Genomic DNA, 19,356 nt, shown 5'->3' with positions numbered 1-19,356 from the left:
CTTATCTCAATGAATTTGAAAGCCAGTATGCCTGTTGGTGCAAATGACCTATTTCTCCTCACGCACAAAGCAGAACTACAGTGTACCAGCTGGCTTATATACTCGCCAAGAATACCGAAGTTTTAATTCAGTTTCTTTAATATAACAACATATTCATATCCATTTGTAATTCCCTTTGAACGTCTAGCTTAGCATACCTGCAACCCTGGTATTTGGAGGTCAAATTAGCTATGAAGTATCTCCGCCAGGAAACTCATTCTGGCTCCGATTCGAGGACTTCAGTGAAGACACGTACCAGGCTTCCAGTTTCTTGTTTGCCATAACAGCTGTATCCGAAGAATCATGTAAGTCCGCTATACCAATGTCGGATTTTTCGGCATGATTTAAAGAAATTCTGCTCCATGTTTGAAAAGTTTACACGCGTTTACACACGTAATCAAATCACATACAAGCATCCACAAATGTAAAAGGAACATTTAAAGTATTAGCCGAATTGGAATGATGCTGATTCGAAGGTTGTGAATTCTCAAACTCTTAAACACCAGTAATAAACACATATATGCATCACTCCAGGAGATATCAGTTTTCACTTTCTATCATTGATCTACACACACATAATTCATTGCCTACATATGCATACATCAGTGGAAAAGGAGTTAGGCGAAGATAATTATATCGACACTTCTTCTATAAGGCCGCGGTCACAGAGCGAAGACTGTTCTCCGACCTCCAGCAACCAAAACTCAATGGTGACCATAGACTACCAATCTGCGACCAGAAACCAAATATTCTCCGAGGTTTTACCAGCACCTTTGGTTTTGCCAGCACCAAAAACTGATTGTAATACAGGTCGGCGACTCTTCCCATAAACTTTCGATGAAGCGTTCGAAAGATGAGGTCTACTTAAACCGGTTGCTGACCAACTCTGACAACCCTTTGTCGACTTCAAAATTCCCTTTCCCAAACTCTGACCAGCTTCCATCAAGATTTTTAGAGGTCATGGAATGGTCTGCGACCTGTCTCTGCTTATTTGTGATCAGAGTCTTCATATCCTAATATTTTTGATTGATAGATCTGTAAAGTATCAGATGTTTGAACTTTTCATTGCCATTATGTGTCTCGTTGTTACTGTTCTTGAGGTCTAACGGAAAGATGCAAACACATATCTTCATAATCATCACACGTACGAAGTACACTGGGAGATTATGAGTGACAATGAATTAGAGCAGTTGCTTCATTTTGTATTCAAGTCTTCATGTTAAGAAAAGAGCTCTTAGTTTCCTTTTATTGGCTTGTGCTGATATCATGATTGGTCTTGTGGTCTCAAAAAGAAGCTCATTTACATTGTTCTGTTTGATTGTTTGTATTGGATGTTTGTATGTGTTGCTATGTATGCTGCTTTTATTCATCTATTCTATTGGCCTCAGCAGTCTGGAAAATGTTGAGCCTATCAACACAAACTAATACGCGACATTTTTCGTAGAGGTGTGGACTGATAGGCTTTCTTCCAGAAACCGGCAGGTTTTTGTGGTAGCTTCCCACTATGCCAACAGTTAAATGTATGACTGCTAAGTAACTATTATGATGTAAAAGTATTACAAAAAGCTGAGACCTGTGCATTTATGTCAACTTCGTTTTCATTGTTTGTTTATTGTTTGTTTGTTTTCACTTTTTCACACAGTGGAGTGCAACTCAAATGAGTTGAGCTGCGGAGGAGTGTTTAGCCAGTGTTACAACGCAACCGACGCCTGTGACGGATTGCCTAATTGTCTGGATGGATCAGACGAAATTTGCGGTAACAATGTCGACAGATGTATCTACGAGCATGCTGCAATAACTATCTATAAATAAGAACTGATATCAAGTATCAAAGTCATTATTTATCTTCAAATCCGTCGAGAATACAGCTATTCTACACTCACTTGAAACCATCATAAAGACTCATCTTTTCTAACGATAGGGCCTACAAATATCCCGCCACATACATGTTGTATAACTCCGCGAATTATATTCCTGTGTGTTTACAGGTTTGTGTGGCTACAATCTCAAAGGGTATCACGATCGAATACTGTACATGTCACATAACATTTTCTTTTTATCAGGTCAATCGTCTTCATGTTCATCATTCCTTGTCAAACGTGAATCACACAAACACTAGGAAAGATTATCAACAATGAAACGAAATACTTTTCTTCTGTCTATCAAATATGGCACATCTAAAAAAAAAAAAAAAAAAAAAAAATCTTGTCACAATATTTACAAGCCAAAACGAAAAAAAAGTTCTGGGCAGATTTTGGTCATTTCTGAACTGTAAGAAAATTGTATGTCATTTGACATGTGCACAATCTTCTTCTCATTATCGATGATTCTGAAAAGGCTTCTGTTACATATACAATGACTCCCCTGCAGAGGCAGAACTTAAGCCCTGCTTTACCACACCTTACACGGCAACGTTGCGACAACGTCCGGAGAACAAAATTCCTCTATCAAAAAATCTCAATAAAAGGAGAGAGCGAGAGGTACCCTTTTTGCTTGTTAGCTGACGAAACCCGGAAGTGGCAGCAGAAGTTGCGGCTGAAGTTTGTGTGTGTGTGTGTGTGTGTGTCTGTGTGTGTGTGTTAGCTTGAAACCGGAGTGGCACCAGAAACATACTACCCCCTTCTCCCCACTTAAAAAAAGTGCAGAGTACACTACACTACCGTCACACAAGGATGACAAAAAGATGACCTCGGTTCAAACCTGATGCCATTTACAATTGATTTACGGCCGACTTCTCAACTATGATAATTATGTACATGTCAGCCCTATACATTAAATGCGTGGTATCGCGCACGTCCTGTGAGCATATTGGACAGGCATACCCTAGCAGTGCACAAAGACTTGTAAGAATGTTACATAGTACATTCGTTGTCAATATTGTCGTTTTAGTTCTTATGGTCGCGCCGTCACTATTATTCTAAAAAAGCAGTTTTTTTTTTCGTTATTGCTTTTGTAAGAACAGTGACTCACTTACTTGAGCCATGTTCACACGTATTTCTAGTCGGAGTAAAAATTTATGGCACGGCAATTAAAATTCAAATTAATACATAACTTACCACGACCCGTGTGTCCACACGACTGTCGTGGGAAGAAACTCCGACCAAAAATATGTGCGAGGGTCGGTGTAACTTCCGGAAGTGGTAGCGCCGCGCTCGTCTACCATGCGATTGTTTTTTACCAGTTACATTTGTCTTCTCCATTCTTGTTGACGGAAATTTCTGCATGAGCGCTAGCTTCTTCGTCGCGATCGACTAGGTTAGAATATTGCACTACACGCGCACGTGTAGTCGCAAAATGTCAACATTGCGATTTGACCCAGGAAGTTTTACCTAGGTTGTAAGCCATGTAAGTTCATAGATGCTCCGAGGGCTTGTCCGCATGGGCAATTTACTCCGACCGGCTAGTCGTGGTAGCGAGATACTCCTGAGAAAACTCAGGAATATCTCGTTCGGAAGAAGAGGTCGTGGTAAGTTCCTCCGATCGGAGGAAGTTACCACGACCTTGTTCAGACGGGCAGTACTCCGACCTATCCTCCGAAGTTACTCCGACCAAGCTTCCTCCGACCCTTCCTCGGAAGAAGCTCCGACCAAAACTGCCTCCGTCTGAACACAGCTAGTGTCAGCAAAATGTAAAACAGACGCCATCCCACACACATATGAATCCGACTTCAGGCGGCCATAAATGGGGTTTTTCCAAAGAACATAAGTATTTTCGATGGGTTATGCAATAAGCCAGGTGCATTGCTATGTCAGTCCGTTAATTATTTTTGTTAAGGCATCTACAGCTGTGTTCAGACGGAGGCAGTTTTGGTCGGAGTAACTTCGGAGGATAGGTCGGAGTAGTGCCCGTCTGTACAAGGTCGTGGTAACTTCCTCCGATCTTAGGAACTTACCACGACCTCTTCCTCCGAATGAGATACATGTACTCCTGAGTTTTCTCAGGAGCATCTCGCTACCACGACTAGCCGGTCGGAGTAAATTGCCCGTGCGGACAAGCCCTCGGAGTATCAATGAACTTACATACCTTACGACCTAAATAAAACTTCCTGGGTCAAATTTTGCGACTACACGTGCATTTTTTAACCTAGTCGATCGCGACAAAGAAGCTAGCGCTCATGCAGAAATTTCCATCAACAAGAATGGAGAAGACAAATGCCACTGGCAAAAAACAATTGCATGGTCGACGTGCTCGGCGTTACTACTTCCGGAAGTTACACCGACCCTCGCACATAAATTGGTCGGAGTTTCTTCCCACGACCGTCGTGTGGACACAAGGGTCGTGGTAGGATATGCATTAATTTGAATATTAATTACCGTGCCATAAATTTTAACTCCGACTAGAAATACGTCTGAACATGGCTATTGAAGCCCCAAGTTAGAAATTATAAGAACAGTAGGGCCTACCCAACCCGAATTGGTCTATAGTGCCAAATTTCTAGATACAACAGAAGGAAAGGCTCAGGTATGGTAAGAAAAGGGCTGTAACTTCAGTTAACAGCTGTGTCAATTTTAAGAGCTATTGCGTGTTCATTCCGTTCCTTGTTTTTTCTTTGTAGTTACGTACAAATGATTGTTTGTATTACATTAAACAAAATCATGTTACAACAAATAAATCACTTACTTTTTTTTTCTCTATTAACTGGTTTCACTTCAGACTGCCCGAGTATATGGCAAGTTAGGTGTGGACCTCTGAACACGTGTGTATTAAGGGATGGCCTTTGTGAACCAGATGGAACCACGACAGAGGTGTGCGGAAGCACACCAAATTGCAGTGAGAGGAATTTCATTACTTTTTGCCACACTTTTTTCAAATGCATTAATGAATACTCGGGATGCATAGTGGTAGTTCAAGTTGTGAGTTTACCTGTGTCTTTATAACAACTATTTTAGCCTACTGCAATGTGTATGGCAGTCATTAGTTTGCCTTACAACGAAGTAGAAGATTTAGAAGAGTAGCGACACAAACCGTCATACATTGGTGATCGCGTGAACAAACAAATCCGTAACGTAACACAGACAGTAACTAGTTGCAGGCTACAAACGCTGAAAAGGGGTTAACACGGAAATGGGCATGAAAGGCAACATTGATTTTGTCTTTTCATCTACGAAAGAAAATGGTCAAGAAGTCGGTCAAGAGGTCAAGAGGTCAAGAGGTTGGAAGTTCATCCGCGAACAACAGAGTTTCAATAATATTGTTTGTGATAATTTCAAAGAAGCGTCAGTTTTTGATCGATTACTCTCTAAAAACAATCGAGTGAAAATATTCACTCTTAAAGGAGTGAATACAAAAAAAAGAGTGAATTTAGAGTGAAATTGGAGTGAATTTTGAGTGAAAATGTTCATTTTCACTCATTTTGGAGTGACCTCAAGGATCACTCGAAGATTTTGGAGTGATCCCTGAGGTCACTCTAAAACGAGTGAAAATGAACATTTTCACTCAAAATTCACTCCAATTTCACTCTAAATTCACTCTTTTTTGTATTCACTCCTTTAAGAGTGAATATTTCCACTCGATCTTTTTTAGAGAGTACGCAAACGTTAACCAGAATATCTCGTGCTGGATCTTCACGCTAGTCCTAGAGAAGGAGTTTCAAGTCACAATCTTATAGGTAAAAACAACACAAAAATAAAGATAGGAATTTTTAACAAGCATCTGGAATGTGGAAATAATAAGCAGAGAATCTGCTGAATAGAAACTGCACTGTTTGATTGAATATGCTGTCTCCTCTCTCTCTCGTGTTTGTCATCCTAAAGCCTTCCAGTGTAACAACGGTCGCTTCATCGACGTTTCATTTGTGTGTGACGGGTTCACCGACTGCGAAGACAACACAGACGAGCTTCAGGACTGTGGTAAGAAAAAATGTCTTTCCACGTAGACTCTGATAGGAGACTTTGATAAACGCAATATAGATTATGCCACAGTTTCTCTATATCATATTTAAAGTGCCGTCTGCACTGTCATGACTCTGTTCTTCAAAGCACAAAATCACACATGTCCATATGTTTGATTTTGCAAAATCCATGATCACTACCGCAGCTGATTACTTTGACTATTCATAACAGGCGTTTTCACATCAGCCCGATAAAAATCCAAGCTCGAGATATTTTTCGCGATTGCGAATTAGAGCGCTATTCCATTTCTTATTCACATCAGCCCGAAGAGAATTAGCCGCATTTTTTTTTCGAGCTAATTCGACAGCTGAAATAGCGCGCTACTATCCCGCTATTTCAGAAATTTCCCGAGTTGGACTCGAGAAATTTTCTCGATCAGAGCGATACAATTAGCGCGCTAATTAGTGTTGACGTCGTCAAATAGTGCGCTATTTCGTGATTGGGTCAATTTCCCAAGTCAGAAAATAGCGCGCTATTTCGAAACATCGGGCTGATGTGAAAACGCTTATAGTGATTGTGATATTCTCTTCACAGAATGCCAGTCCCATCAGTTCGACTGCGGTGAGAGATGCATCCCCTTAAACGACGTGTGTAATGGACATCCAGACTGCGCTAGTGGTGTTGACGAGGAAAACTGTGGTATATATTAATTTATCGTTATATGGAGCATCAATCTTTTTCTATTAAATACTTAAATCACTTTTTTTCTTATTAAATCACTTTTCTATTAAACAAAGAAAATCGTTGTAGCTTACAACAGAACGCATGTGGTCTGACTGACAGTCTACACCTTTCCAAATATTACGACACAAAAATCGACATTCCCAGTGTTTAGATGTGAAAAGTGATTTCTCTGAAAATGCTGATAAATCAAGTCATCAGTTATAGCAATTTCTTTTACTAAAAAGTGTATCTAGAAAGTAAAAGAAAGAAAAATAGTAAATTGATTTGCTGTAAATAAAGTATGTTTTATAGATGTACGCCATTCGTAATAAGCCAAAATCAGTTTTATAATATAAGAGAAAATACTGCGGAAACTGTTTCACACAACAGTAAAGGCTGTCTGTTGTCATACCCACTATATATTCAAATGATCTGTTCGTGGGCAGGGGATACCTGTTGTTGGCAGGGGAAATAGAAATTACATCATTCATCGCTAATTTTCTCAAACTTGGCACCTGTTTGTATTCCTATCATATTGCAGCTTGTCAGAGTTTCGAGTTCCAATGCTCCAATGGGGAGTGCATACCGTTTTGGAGTTTGTGTAATGGAACTGCCGAGTGTCCGGACGACGCTGATGAACTATCCCAGAACTGCAGAGGTAAAGGGGGTTATAATCAAACTATAGCCTGGACTTGAAACAAAAGAGTTAAAGAACTTGCACCATGCGACGTACCCGCCGGTAGTATGCACATTTATCCGTCATACCACATCCAGATCGTGCGTTGAATTTTACTTTCATTTTTATTTATTTATTTATTTATTCATTTTTTTGGAAAAAGGTTTGCTTACACAGGCACATTCAAGCACGAATCTCAATGCTTTTCTTATTTAAAAAGGGGTCCAAATCATGCATTATGGAGAAATCTGAATGATGAATCACTAACGAAAAACGGCTGTTAATGACGTCAGCTAATTATTATCAAGAAATGTAAAGGTTGATACCAATAATTCCACACCAGAAAATATATGCCAAGCTGCTAAACCGCCACGTATAAGAGTGCACGCACTCTTTATCAATTGCCTATACGGCATTACGTTCTTTTCTCATTGCGTACATGCATGTTCTGTCTTCTAGAGTGCCCCGGGAACTACTTCTTGTGCAAGGACCAGTCGGCATGCCTACCACGCTTCGCGCTCTGTGATGGGTCTTTTTCATGCAAAGATGGAAGTGACGAATGGAATTGTGGGAATGATACATACAACCCGCCCATCGATTTTTCCATTTTCAACAGGACACAGATACAAACTAATTATACAGTCTTCAATCACACTTGTAAGTTGCTCACTATCAAATCTAAGCAGGCCATGAAAACAAGACATGGCTTTAACATTATTACAAAGTAAAATGACTCGATTTTTAAAGACAGCAGGCGACATTACAGTCCTACTCTTCAAGATATAAAGCCTTGCATCAGTGAAATGTATCTACCAAAATCCCAACTTCTCTTCTTTCAAAGTTCGCTTTAGGTTTTATGGGTGTTTAAAGTATGGGAGTTGGATGTGTGCATGTGTAGATATATGGTATGAGTATTGCATTTTTTTTCTTTTATGCGAGTATTATACCTTTCCATTGCAATACCTATAATAGCGCGCATTGATTTTTTTTTACTGGATTTTTCCTTTGTTTGCTACCACAGTTGTTGCAGTTTACTTTTCCGTGATATGGAAAACAGTTACCATCACAGATTTCTTCTCAGCTGTCGCAACTTCACTGTTGCTCTTCCTGAGTCGTGGTTTTTATGTGTTTTGTAGCCGAATGATATAAATATTGAGAAATTCCAATAATAGTTCATTGATTAGCCATATCAGCATGTATGATCTTAACATTTGACTGATTCACATGAAGTCGTAATTCTTCTTTGATAATTCTTTATATTCAAGTACAGATATTTGCAATTCATAGTTCTCAAAACATACCACAATATTTTGAAAAATTGTATTCTTATTTAGCACATCATCACAAAAGTAGCGCTGACCATCCGCTATTCACAAATCACCTGTCAAAGGCCCGAAATTCTTAGCCAAATTGAAATAGTCCGTCACGAAGGGATTTCAGCTCCCCGCGTGATTGATAATATATCGCTGGCTTGATGCCAATATGGGTATGATAAAAAGGAATTGTCTTGTTCGGCCTATTTCCTTGAGCGCTTCTAGTGGTCCTTTACATGTCGGCAATTGCAAGTAACTTGATTATGTAAAAGTGACTGAAGCATGTACAGCATATATACAATATTCTTTAAAGCTTATTAATAAATACATTTTACTTCTACTATATTTCTTGTTGTTTTAAAGATAGCAATCTCTCTTATGTTCATATAGATACCATTTGTTAAGTGATTTATCCTGATATAGGAATAATTGCTAAACTCAAATGTGTTTTGTCAACAGCACATTTATATATCAATGCTTTATTCTACTTAAAGTTTCAAATTCAATTTCAACTTCATTTTATTTTCATATTTGTCACGAAAAATATAACAACTATACAAAACAACTATACCAAAATTCCAAAGCATAAATTAGGTGAAACTTCACTGGAGTGTACGACAGTCTGATTCAATATAAACACAGAGGTCTGCTTACAATGGTGTTGGACTATACTCATAGTATACGAGAAATATGATGGGGCCTACGTAAAAAGCAAGCTCGTTCAGTCGTAGGTCCCAGGATAAATCAGATAAGGGGAAATATGAAAGACAGATATCTATATAGACCACAGTATAACTGAGGGGAACCCATTAAAACACTCGACTAAGTGTTACTAAATAAAGAACAGAAAAGCCACATGATGCAACAATATCAGTAAAACATTATTAGCAAGTGAGGACATTTAGGAAGCAAAGACTGAGATTGTGTTGATTCAAATGGGTGTGAACGTAAATTGTTAGGCGTGTCAGGATGTCCTGAATATATTATTTGCATAGTAAGAAATTTATCATAGACGTAGACAAGACACACAAAGAGAATTTAGCTCAATAGCCGCATCCCAGCAATGGGCCCTCGAACCAGGCCATATATTCCCCCATATTTAAACTATGGTATTCTAGCTTGGGGAGATACTTCATCATCATTCTTCAAGAGGATTTTATAATTAGAAGAAAAAGGTTCTTAGAATAACCAATCATATGACTATTTATATGCATATACTCACAATTTGCTTAAGAAGAATAAAATCTTTAAATTAATTGACAGATCAATGCCAGACGTAAGTCTTTCAATTTATATACAGCATTTACGACAATAATCTTCCATCTTGATTCAGTACATAATACCTCATACAAAAAAGTCTAGCTACATCCATAATATACCCTTAAACGAACATTTTTGCCCAAAGTACTTTTGTCATGTTTGTTTAAAGAGGACCCAAAATGTGGAACTCCCTTCTTGTCGAGAATAAAACAGAAATTTAGTTTTGGTGCATTCAAATTCAAATTGAAATGTTTTTATTCATTCGTTATTGAAACACTGAATACAACGGTCACCATTCCTTCACGTTTATGATTGCCCCTTACAAAATGTCATCTTAATGCCCCTTACAAAATGTCATCTTAATGCCCCTTACAAAATGTCATCTTATAATATGATTGCGAATCACATTTTGATAGATAACTGTCCCGACATACTGAAAGCTTTCCCGTCTCATGACCCATTTTCCCGGGTTTGCAGGGATGTTTCTCTGTCCGTGTCCGTGTCCGTGTCCTTGTCTGTATCCGTGTCTGTGTGTATTTGCTATAAATGTGAGTCATCTGGTCCCATTGCTTTACTTGTACCTCTTCCTCTTATCTCTTCCGAATCGGAATGCCCTTTCGTTTTATTTTAGTGTAATATTATATGGACGTATACGAAGACTTTTTTTTTTAAACTCAAGGAACTTGCTAATTGTACAAGCTTTGTTTGTTTGTTTGTGTTTACTTGTAAGTTCCCTCCATATTCCTTACTGCCTAGTGCTATTTCAACTCAAAATGATTTCGTGAAGATCAAGATATTTGTATATTTTATGTAGGCCTATCTCTTATGCATGTATATTATGCAGGTGTTATCATTATACTATTGTTATACTATTATTTGTATTTGAATTTGCTTCATGAAATTTCACCTTCTTGAACAAGTCGTCCATGTTACTTTGCAATAATCATAATTTTGTACTATTAGGATATGGACATAGATAAAATGAAACGAAATTAAATAATGGAAAAATGATAAATCACAGATGGGCATAATCATTTAGCTACTGGCTTTATCATAGGTAGTTCAAGGAACATAACTGTGGAATGTTTGAATTACATATTTGAATTCATTATCATATTAGCTAGCTATTGGGGTGTATGATTTCCCATTTTTTCTTCAACCGCAGTTACCTGGGAAGGATGTGGACGACGCCCAGCCCATGAAGTCCATCGCGTAACCCATGGCAAAGACGTGACGAGCCTTGGGGACTACCCCTGGCAGATTGTGTTGTATGTCGAATACCAAGGTCAACTGAACTTTGGCTGCGGCGGCGCCATTATATCTCCGGAATGGATATTAACGGCAGCACATTGTGTGTAAGTTCCTTTTGTCATCCGTATTTTTTTAAATCCAAACACAGAAACACTACAGACATCACACACACAATCAAACAATCAATGTACATTTAAACTGGGCATTGGCATAGCCTAGAGAGCCATCGCTAAAACTCGTCTATCATAGACAGCGAATGTTACCAAATACATATTGTACATGGGCACATCATGGTTCCATTGTATGGTTTTCTGAGATTTTTGTCATTAAAGGAGAGTAAAACCCCCTGTGCATATTGATGGAATGCAGCAATATTCCTCTGAGGAAAATCGGACTATCCGCTAAAAAGTTATGAGTTATAAAGTTTTGGTGCTGTCATTGCTGGATGAGAAGACTACACACATTGTGACATAATGTATGGAAAACATATAAAATATAGACAGAAATTCAACATATTTAAACTTTTCTATAGCATACTGAAAGAGCACTTATCTTACCTCTTTCATATAGCAGGGGGAATATCATAACCTTTAACATATACACTTTGTACTTCGATCCAAAATGGCAATGTTATTGAGTCGTCCAGATTAATCATAATGACAGTTTTGTGGGTTCATTTTTTGGCACATCGTTATTTCCCGAAAAAGGAGACAATTTCGATTTCGATTTCAATTTCAATCTATTTTAGTATTTCTCATAAAAATGGCACACACAAATACAATTATACAATACCAAAATTACAAAGCATGAATTAGGTGAAACTTCACCTGAATGTACAACAGTCTGTCTCAATATAAACACAAAGGTCTATATTTACACTAGTGGTTGACTATTTCTATACTAAAGTACGAGAAATAATGGTGGGGTCTACGTAAAAACAATCTTGTTCAGTTGTAGGTCCCGGGCTAATCAGATACAGTATAAGGAAAAATGGAATAGACCATATTATGATTGAGGGGATATGATTAAAACAAAAGAAAAACAATCCTCGTGTAAATAAATATTATTAAAGAAAATACAGAGAAGGCATATGATGCAACAATATCCGTAGTATATTACTTCTAACAAGTAAAGACACCGAAGAAAACGACAACTGAGGTTATATTGATTCAAATGGGTGTGGACGTAGATTTTAGTGTCAAAATGGTACGATTTGTATTAACTCAAGCTTCTTAAGTCTCATGCCGTTTAAAGGTAGGGGATACCTTTTACAGACCTCCCAAAATGCAGCAAAACATTAGATATGAACCTCAGGGGACTTGTTTAGGTCACTGCTGAGAAATTTGGAAGTCAACAGTTATCTACAATTTGAATAATGCACAAAACTCGACTACTCAGTAGTTCTGTGTGTCAGCCACACTTAAGCCTTTTTGTTGCAGTCTTCTGTATTTTTTTAAATCTATAAACACAAATCTAAAAGTATAAGAGCTGATGTAATAACATATAGAGTGTGTGGCAAGAATGTATATAGAAATGTTTGTAAGTTTTGATGAACTTTCTTCACAAAATTACATGATGGACACACATGCAGTGCATGGGTCTGCAAAGGTAGCCTAGTAATGTATTGGAATTTACGGTGAGCCCCGAAAAAAATTCAATTCAAAATCTAACGGTCAATAAAAATGTACTAAATGTTACCTTCCTCTTTCAATACTTTATGGGAGTTTCTAAAATGATACTCTCTTCAACATACCACTGTATTTATACAACTCTTCATTTAAGGCATGCAAATGGGATTCCCTACCTTTAAGGACGTCTCTTCTGGTAGCCAAGGCTTCGTTTGAGAGCTAGTTTTAGGGCTATATGAAGTATTGACCATTTATTAGCACAAATGTATTGCAGTTTCAGACATTTTATCTAAGTTTTAAAAGGTTTAAACTATTTGCAATTGTCGCATACAGAGAATATTTAGACCTGGACTTCGCCATCAAGGCGGGCACACTTTTTTATGCAGCCGATTCTCCGGGACAAACACGTCGTGTGACGGGCGTCTTTATGCATCCTGGGTACGACACCACTCTGCTGCTCAACGATATCGCCGTCCTAAAGCTTGAATCACCTCTCGTATTCAACGATGATGTCCAGCCCGTCTGCCTGCCGACAGTCAACGACTCTGTGAAAGTCGGATCCTACATCACCATGACTGGATGGGGAAGTTTGATCAGACGTTACAGTACGTGGCAATTTCCTTAAAGACGGAATTTCCAACATGAGCTGTCATGCTGTACTCTAAAATTCCCATACCATGTGATTATGATATTATTCGTTCTGGTGAATCCTGAAAAGATAATAGATATTAGCAATGCATATCAGCATTTGCCCTTGTCACTGAAATGTTCGTTAAGGAAAGATGGCCGTGTGTTGATGTATTCAAAGGGATTTGAGAAACGAATGTTAAATTCATGTCTGCGTCTATTTGGTGATGATTATGTAATAGAGAACGGCTGTGATCCATGACTTCAGTACGATCTCGTGTTAAATCCTGTGTATTTTTTTTTTTTTTGTCATGCAGGTGCCTCCCCCCTCTTCCTCCAAGAAGTCCGCATGCCTGTGATCCCAAATGAAGTATGCTCCAAGTATTCGCCTTTCGGTTACGTCGACTCTGTAGAAATACCTTCTTCAATGTTTTGTTCCATGTATCATAATGGCTACCAAGGCATTTGCACAGTGAGTTTTAAGTTTAAGTTCCACGATTTATGACCCGACTGTAACTCTCTAACAAATTAATTTGTCATGCAAATCAGGACAATGTAAAACTGTTTGAAATGTTCCCTTGTTTAGTATTACTGCATGCTACACAGGCCAAAAACGACGCAAACGTTGTACGATGTAAGAGGGTCCATTACCCCGAGTAGTAATTGTGACTTTTATCATTATCATTGCAACTAACAGGTTGCGGCAGAAGCATCAATCGTAAATAGTGATACTAGTCGCAATAATGATTCATTATGCCTCATTAATTAGTGCTCGGCGGGCAAACTTTGCACTTGCCTTTTACAATTAATGTCCTTGATCATCATTTAAAACACTTTGTTTTGATGCTCATAGGACACACGCAGTATGACTAGCAAAATCTATCATTCATTGCAGTAACTTTTACTATTTTATCTTGCATCTCGTGCGGTCTGGATATAGTTTAAGGATAGGGTGTATGAACTACAAGCGATGGGTCATTATCTGCACCTCTTAAACATCACGAGTGGGCAGTAATACATTTCAAAATATCGTTTTGTTAGGTTCAGTTATCGATTGAAAGAATAGCATCACAAGATGTTAATGTTAAGAGAATTAGTCAAAAATAGTAATCTTGTCTCATATGCAAATTATATGCATTCAAAACAACAATGGACACTCACGCAAGATAATGGCCTACTTGCTTCAGCGCTAAGAATTCAAAGCGGATAAGAATCTTTTGTACTTACACTTTTTTACAGGAAAATGGAAAACTTAAGATTCAATTTAACGTACGTAATGAAGAAAGGCGAAAGATTTTAAGGCTTTACAACAACACCATCCCATCTATATCTTTCAGGGAGATAGCGGTGGCCCCGTGGTGCAGGAGACAAACGGACAGTGGACTGTGTATGGCGTCAACAGCTGGGGAGAAGCATGTGGCGAGGCGTACATCCCGAACGGTTACACTCGTGTGACCAGCTACCTTGATTTCATCACGTACATCATTGAGACAAATTGATAGAAAGTAAAATCTTTTCTTGCCAAGCCATCGTGGCTGTTGGTAAATCAATATTTCACACCTACGCTAGCTTCACATGTAAAAATTAAAAACGAATTTTCGGCACCACCTTCAAACCATGTTAAAGACATCTTATGAACGTTCTTCGCTCGGATTTGCAAGTGCAGTGTCAAATATGAATTGATAATTCACAGTTACGTGTTTCTGCTTTTCCTGCAAGTATCACGCACATGTAGTTGATTGTGAGTCAGTCAATCATGATCCAATTTAAATTGTATCATTAACGATATTCTCCCCATACCCATGCTCTCAAAGGTAAATTGAACTAGTATTTGGCACCAACATACAATGTATGTATTTTTTTTTAAGTAAATTTCAGACTTCTACGTTATGGATGTTAAAAAAAAAAAATGTTTTAGGCCCGACTGTCATTTGCTTTCAGGATACAGTAGATTCGCATGCTATACAGGATACTCGGTGATTTAATCACATCGCTAGCATTTATCTATCGTAATATGCTCAATACGTTATCGGACGTGAAAGGATATTTTAAACGCATCTATTCGCAGGTACACAATGAAACCTATACCTTTTTTTTTTTTCCAGGTTTATACCTCATAGAAATACACAGGGACTGTAAAGAGGTGATCTTTATTCCATCCAGTGTCCCAATTAGGAATATGAAATCTGATTCCCTCAGTAGTACATGTATAACTGTCGAATTAAGCAATCTAATCAATTCTATAGAGATTTGTGAATACACAATACGGTTGCATATTTTGCCGTGCTGTAGGCGTAGTATGATATTTACCTCCGCCAAAGGAGGTTATGTTTTCATTACCATTGGTTTGTTCGTTAGTTCGTTCGTTTGTCCGTGTGCAAAATAACTCAAAAAATAGTGAACGGCTTTGGATGAAACTTGCAGGAAAGGTTTAGAATGATACAAGTAACAAACGATTAACTTTTGGTAGTGATCCAAGAATTTTTGGGCAATTTATGAAGGATTTTTTTATATTTTGGCAGGTAGGGTCAATGATCTTGGGAGTTCAGGCTGCGAGTATTTGAGGTTTGCATGCGCGCACTATAGTGCGTGCTCTAGTTTCTGCCAAGGTTTCTGCTAGGGCGAGGCGCGCCGTGCAGCTGAGGGGTCTATGACGTAACAAAGATTTTCTATATTGGGAAATCATGCGACTTTCAGCATACAATGCTATAAACACGTATGGGTGGAAATCACTGATATCTCTTTGGAAGAACAAGATCAGTGATGGAAATGAGCTGCATGCTTGGCGGAGGTCTGCGCTTTCAGAGTGCTTTTCTAGTTTATAATGTGAACATCTTAAAGACATAGAAATATAGGATGTTTCCAGGTCTTTTGATGTAGATATCAACCCTAGCATACCAAGGGCTTATATTGTATATGTAATACTATCGTACATAACACCAAAAACTTATATTCTAAAGCAGTTCATGAAAAAAGTATATGTCATCGGAATCTTGTTAAATAGCATGAATTCGAATGACACGACCTTCTATGGCCATGAACAAACTTTGTGATTTCTTATTCAAGAATAATGGCGAGTCAGCTGCAATTTAAATATTTTCGATGAGAAACGGGATATTTGTGGTGCTGCATGTTTGCTTGACTAAAATGATTCAACCAGTGTGATATTATATTGAAAATGTATTTTGGAGGTCAACATTTGTTTTTCAATGAATGTAATTACAGGGAAGCCAAAGAATAAATTTCTGACTTCAGTATTCTACAACGTCAACAGTGGTCAACAAGAAATAAATATTGATATCTTACGCACATTTGTCCTTCCATTAATGAGTACAAACTATAGATATGAACTTGTCTCTCAAAACAATGAATGTGCTAATTTGAACCACTTTTGATCTTCACCTTTTTATTTTTGGGGAATGTTGTAGATGTCTAATTTGAATACATTGTGAGCAAGATATACAAACGACGTCAGGGTTTACCGTTCTAATAAATTGCTACTTTAGAATAGCTTTGCGTGCAAAAAATGAAATGCCCTTCTGTGTTACTCTGATATCGCATTGCGGCTTCTCCAGATCTCCATGCAGATGTGCGCTGTGGGTTTGTTTTGTGTGTTTGTTGTGTCCCGCCGGCATCTGACCTGGTCCATCATCATCATCATTATCATCATCATCATCATCAATATTATTATCATTATTATTATCATTATTATTATTGTTTATTCGGCATCTGCAAGACAATACAAGTGATAACAGATAAACAAACAAAACAAACAAACTACATGGATACAAGATATCAGGCTTTCCCTGGTGATCTGACAAACATGAATTTGTGTCATTGACGTCAGGGAGGCCACAGAGATATGTAGTCATTTGATGGTGTTTTACATGCAAACTACAAAATACAAACTTATATTCACATTGATATATGACGCAAGATCAACAACAGTACCAGTTTCATTAAACGTAGAGATGCACCTGATTCATTGGCTTTAAGTTTTGATTTTTTGTAACACTCTTGAATAACAAACAATTTTGAAAGGATGTGTTGCTTATAAATGAACTAAAATATATCCATCGCAATTGAATGGTTTTAGAGTTTAAGAGAAGGAGTGTAGTTGTTTACAGACAGGCTACATGATTGCTTGTTTTTAGAGTGTGTAAAATTGTCTTGTGAAAATTGGTACAGGTGTGGACGAGGATCTGCGTGATTGCGTGGATCGACTGATATCTCTTCGTGCAAGCATGAAAACAGTGAAATTTTGTGTTTTTCTCGTATTTCAGTCAGATTAAAAAAAAAAGCCATAGATCCTGCAGTCATGCTAGAACAAACAAAACAACTGAACAAATAAAGAAAACCAACGTAATTTTGAACATAAAGTTGTAGATACGAAACACAATATTCAGCATCCTGGATAGAGGATTTAGACCTTGGGAAACACGTATTGTGCTCCATTCCGTTTCTCTCGACGCCTTTTGTAACTGCTTGAACTATTTAAATTATGTCGTAGTTTAGTACAATGACGGACTTCTGAAAACACTATCAAAAGAAGTGATCAGGCAGTTACATCTGCCTGCTTTCGATGGATAAGTCTGATGATCATTAAGTGGAAGCAGAATGTTAATGTTTACGGATTCTTTTCACAGTAGTATACTTATGTAAATATTTGAACCCATATTGCCGCAAATAAAATGAGAAGCCGGCTGTTGCATTTCACGATATCAAGTCTTAAAAAGGAAGTTAAAATTTTGAAGTGCTCATATCAATTGGCAAACACAAATGTTTTGAATTGTAGTTTCCATACAGGTAATGATGAGAACCTAATTCACATAATCAATACAAATTATTTTTTGCGTCACAAGTTTCCATTTAGTTCCTTCTCAAATACTGTATCTATTGAATTCGTGTATTATCGAAAAAAAGTCATAATGGTCAAAACGGCAAAAAGGGAAAGTTTCATGGAAGGATTGTTTGTTATTGTTGTTGTTAGGCTTTTGCCAGGTCCCAAGCCAAGTGTTCAACCCAAGCCTAATTGCCCCTCTCCATCGAGCGTTGTCTGCCGATCGAACATCTCATCGAGAGTGTTTTGGTCAAGCCCAATATTTGAGCTCGATATTTTCACAACTTTAAGTAAGCAATCCATGCACTTGTAAACATCATCAATAAAAGTGGTGTATTCAAATTTTGCTATACCGTTTACCTACTGCTATGAATATAGACAGACTTTATGGCTTCATCAGACCTGGACCAAGAATAAAAGTTTCGTAATATCTATGTTTCAAACATTTTTACACTATCATTAGCAATAATCATGGAATGGAGTTGATGCATGAGCTCTCAAACCTAGCATTGTTCTTCACATAAACGTTTGCCGAATTTTCACTTTCCTCATCAAACTTTGTTATGACGTAATGATTGCAATGTTGACTTTTATGGATAAAGACTTTTAATTGTTAGATTATCGGGAAAAGCGTACTTTTCATGACATCTTTACGCACAAGGAAAGGACAGGTTTAGACTGATGACAGCGACACCTCGGCCACAGCATGATGTTTTTGCGACCGAAACTGATACTGAGTTTGAGAACACGTGTAGCTTTTAATTTTTTCTGATTTCTACTGGTTTGTTCATCTGATTTCATTCAGATTATCAAAGTCGGCTCGAGGATGATGTGTACAGTTTTATTGCACTTTAATCAAGTTGATATAGCATGAAATCAATATTTTGGCATGATTACCTCCGATTTGTTTTAACATCTGATGATTCGTCTTCTGTCAGGACTACCTCTTGCTTTAGTACGCTTGATATTTGTAATCGTACGACAAGTTTCCTTTGACGCATTTACCTGTGATGACAAACTTACTATTCAAAGTACTGGTTGTACCAACAGGAACCTGGAAGACACCCCTAAAAAAGATAAAATGAAAAAAAGTGAAGACGCTCAGAACCCTCAGACCCTTATGTCGATTTAAAAAATGTTCTTACGCAGAACTCTAACCAAAAACCTA

General features: G+C 37.8%; 1 protein-coding gene across 1 annotated transcript in view; it reads left to right on the top strand.

The window, feature by feature from the left end:
* The window catches only part of LOC139742786 (uncharacterized), a 53,629-nt gene extending 36,765 nt beyond the window's left edge, over nucleotides 1-16,864 (top strand). The window contains exons 29-39 of the mRNA XM_071653305.1: nucleotides 188-344; nucleotides 1,682-1,795; nucleotides 4,693-4,809; nucleotides 5,793-5,888; nucleotides 6,465-6,569; nucleotides 7,135-7,251; nucleotides 7,729-7,926; nucleotides 11,008-11,197; nucleotides 13,055-13,326; nucleotides 13,666-13,820; nucleotides 14,686-16,864. Coding sequence (XP_071509406.1) covers nucleotides 188-344; nucleotides 1,682-1,795; nucleotides 4,693-4,809; nucleotides 5,793-5,888; nucleotides 6,465-6,569; nucleotides 7,135-7,251; nucleotides 7,729-7,926; nucleotides 11,008-11,197; nucleotides 13,055-13,326; nucleotides 13,666-13,820; nucleotides 14,686-14,847 — 1,683 coding nt within the window. The 3' untranslated portion in view covers nucleotides 14,848-16,864. The remainder of the gene's footprint in view (nucleotides 1-187; nucleotides 345-1,681; nucleotides 1,796-4,692; nucleotides 4,810-5,792; nucleotides 5,889-6,464; nucleotides 6,570-7,134; nucleotides 7,252-7,728; nucleotides 7,927-11,007; nucleotides 11,198-13,054; nucleotides 13,327-13,665; nucleotides 13,821-14,685) is intronic.
* Nucleotides 16,865-19,356: the final 2,492 nt, after the last annotated feature.

This window comes from Diadema antillarum, unplaced genomic scaffold (genome assembly GCF_040938485.1).
Source record: "Diadema antillarum isolate AM-2024a unplaced genomic scaffold, OU_Dant_1.0 seq00001020_RagTag, whole genome shotgun sequence".
NCBI classification, from domain to species: domain Eukaryota; kingdom Metazoa; phylum Echinodermata; class Echinoidea; order Diadematoida; family Diadematidae; genus Diadema; species Diadema antillarum.
Note: the sequence above shows the minus strand (reverse complement) of the source record. Positions and strands in the feature narration are given on the sequence as shown.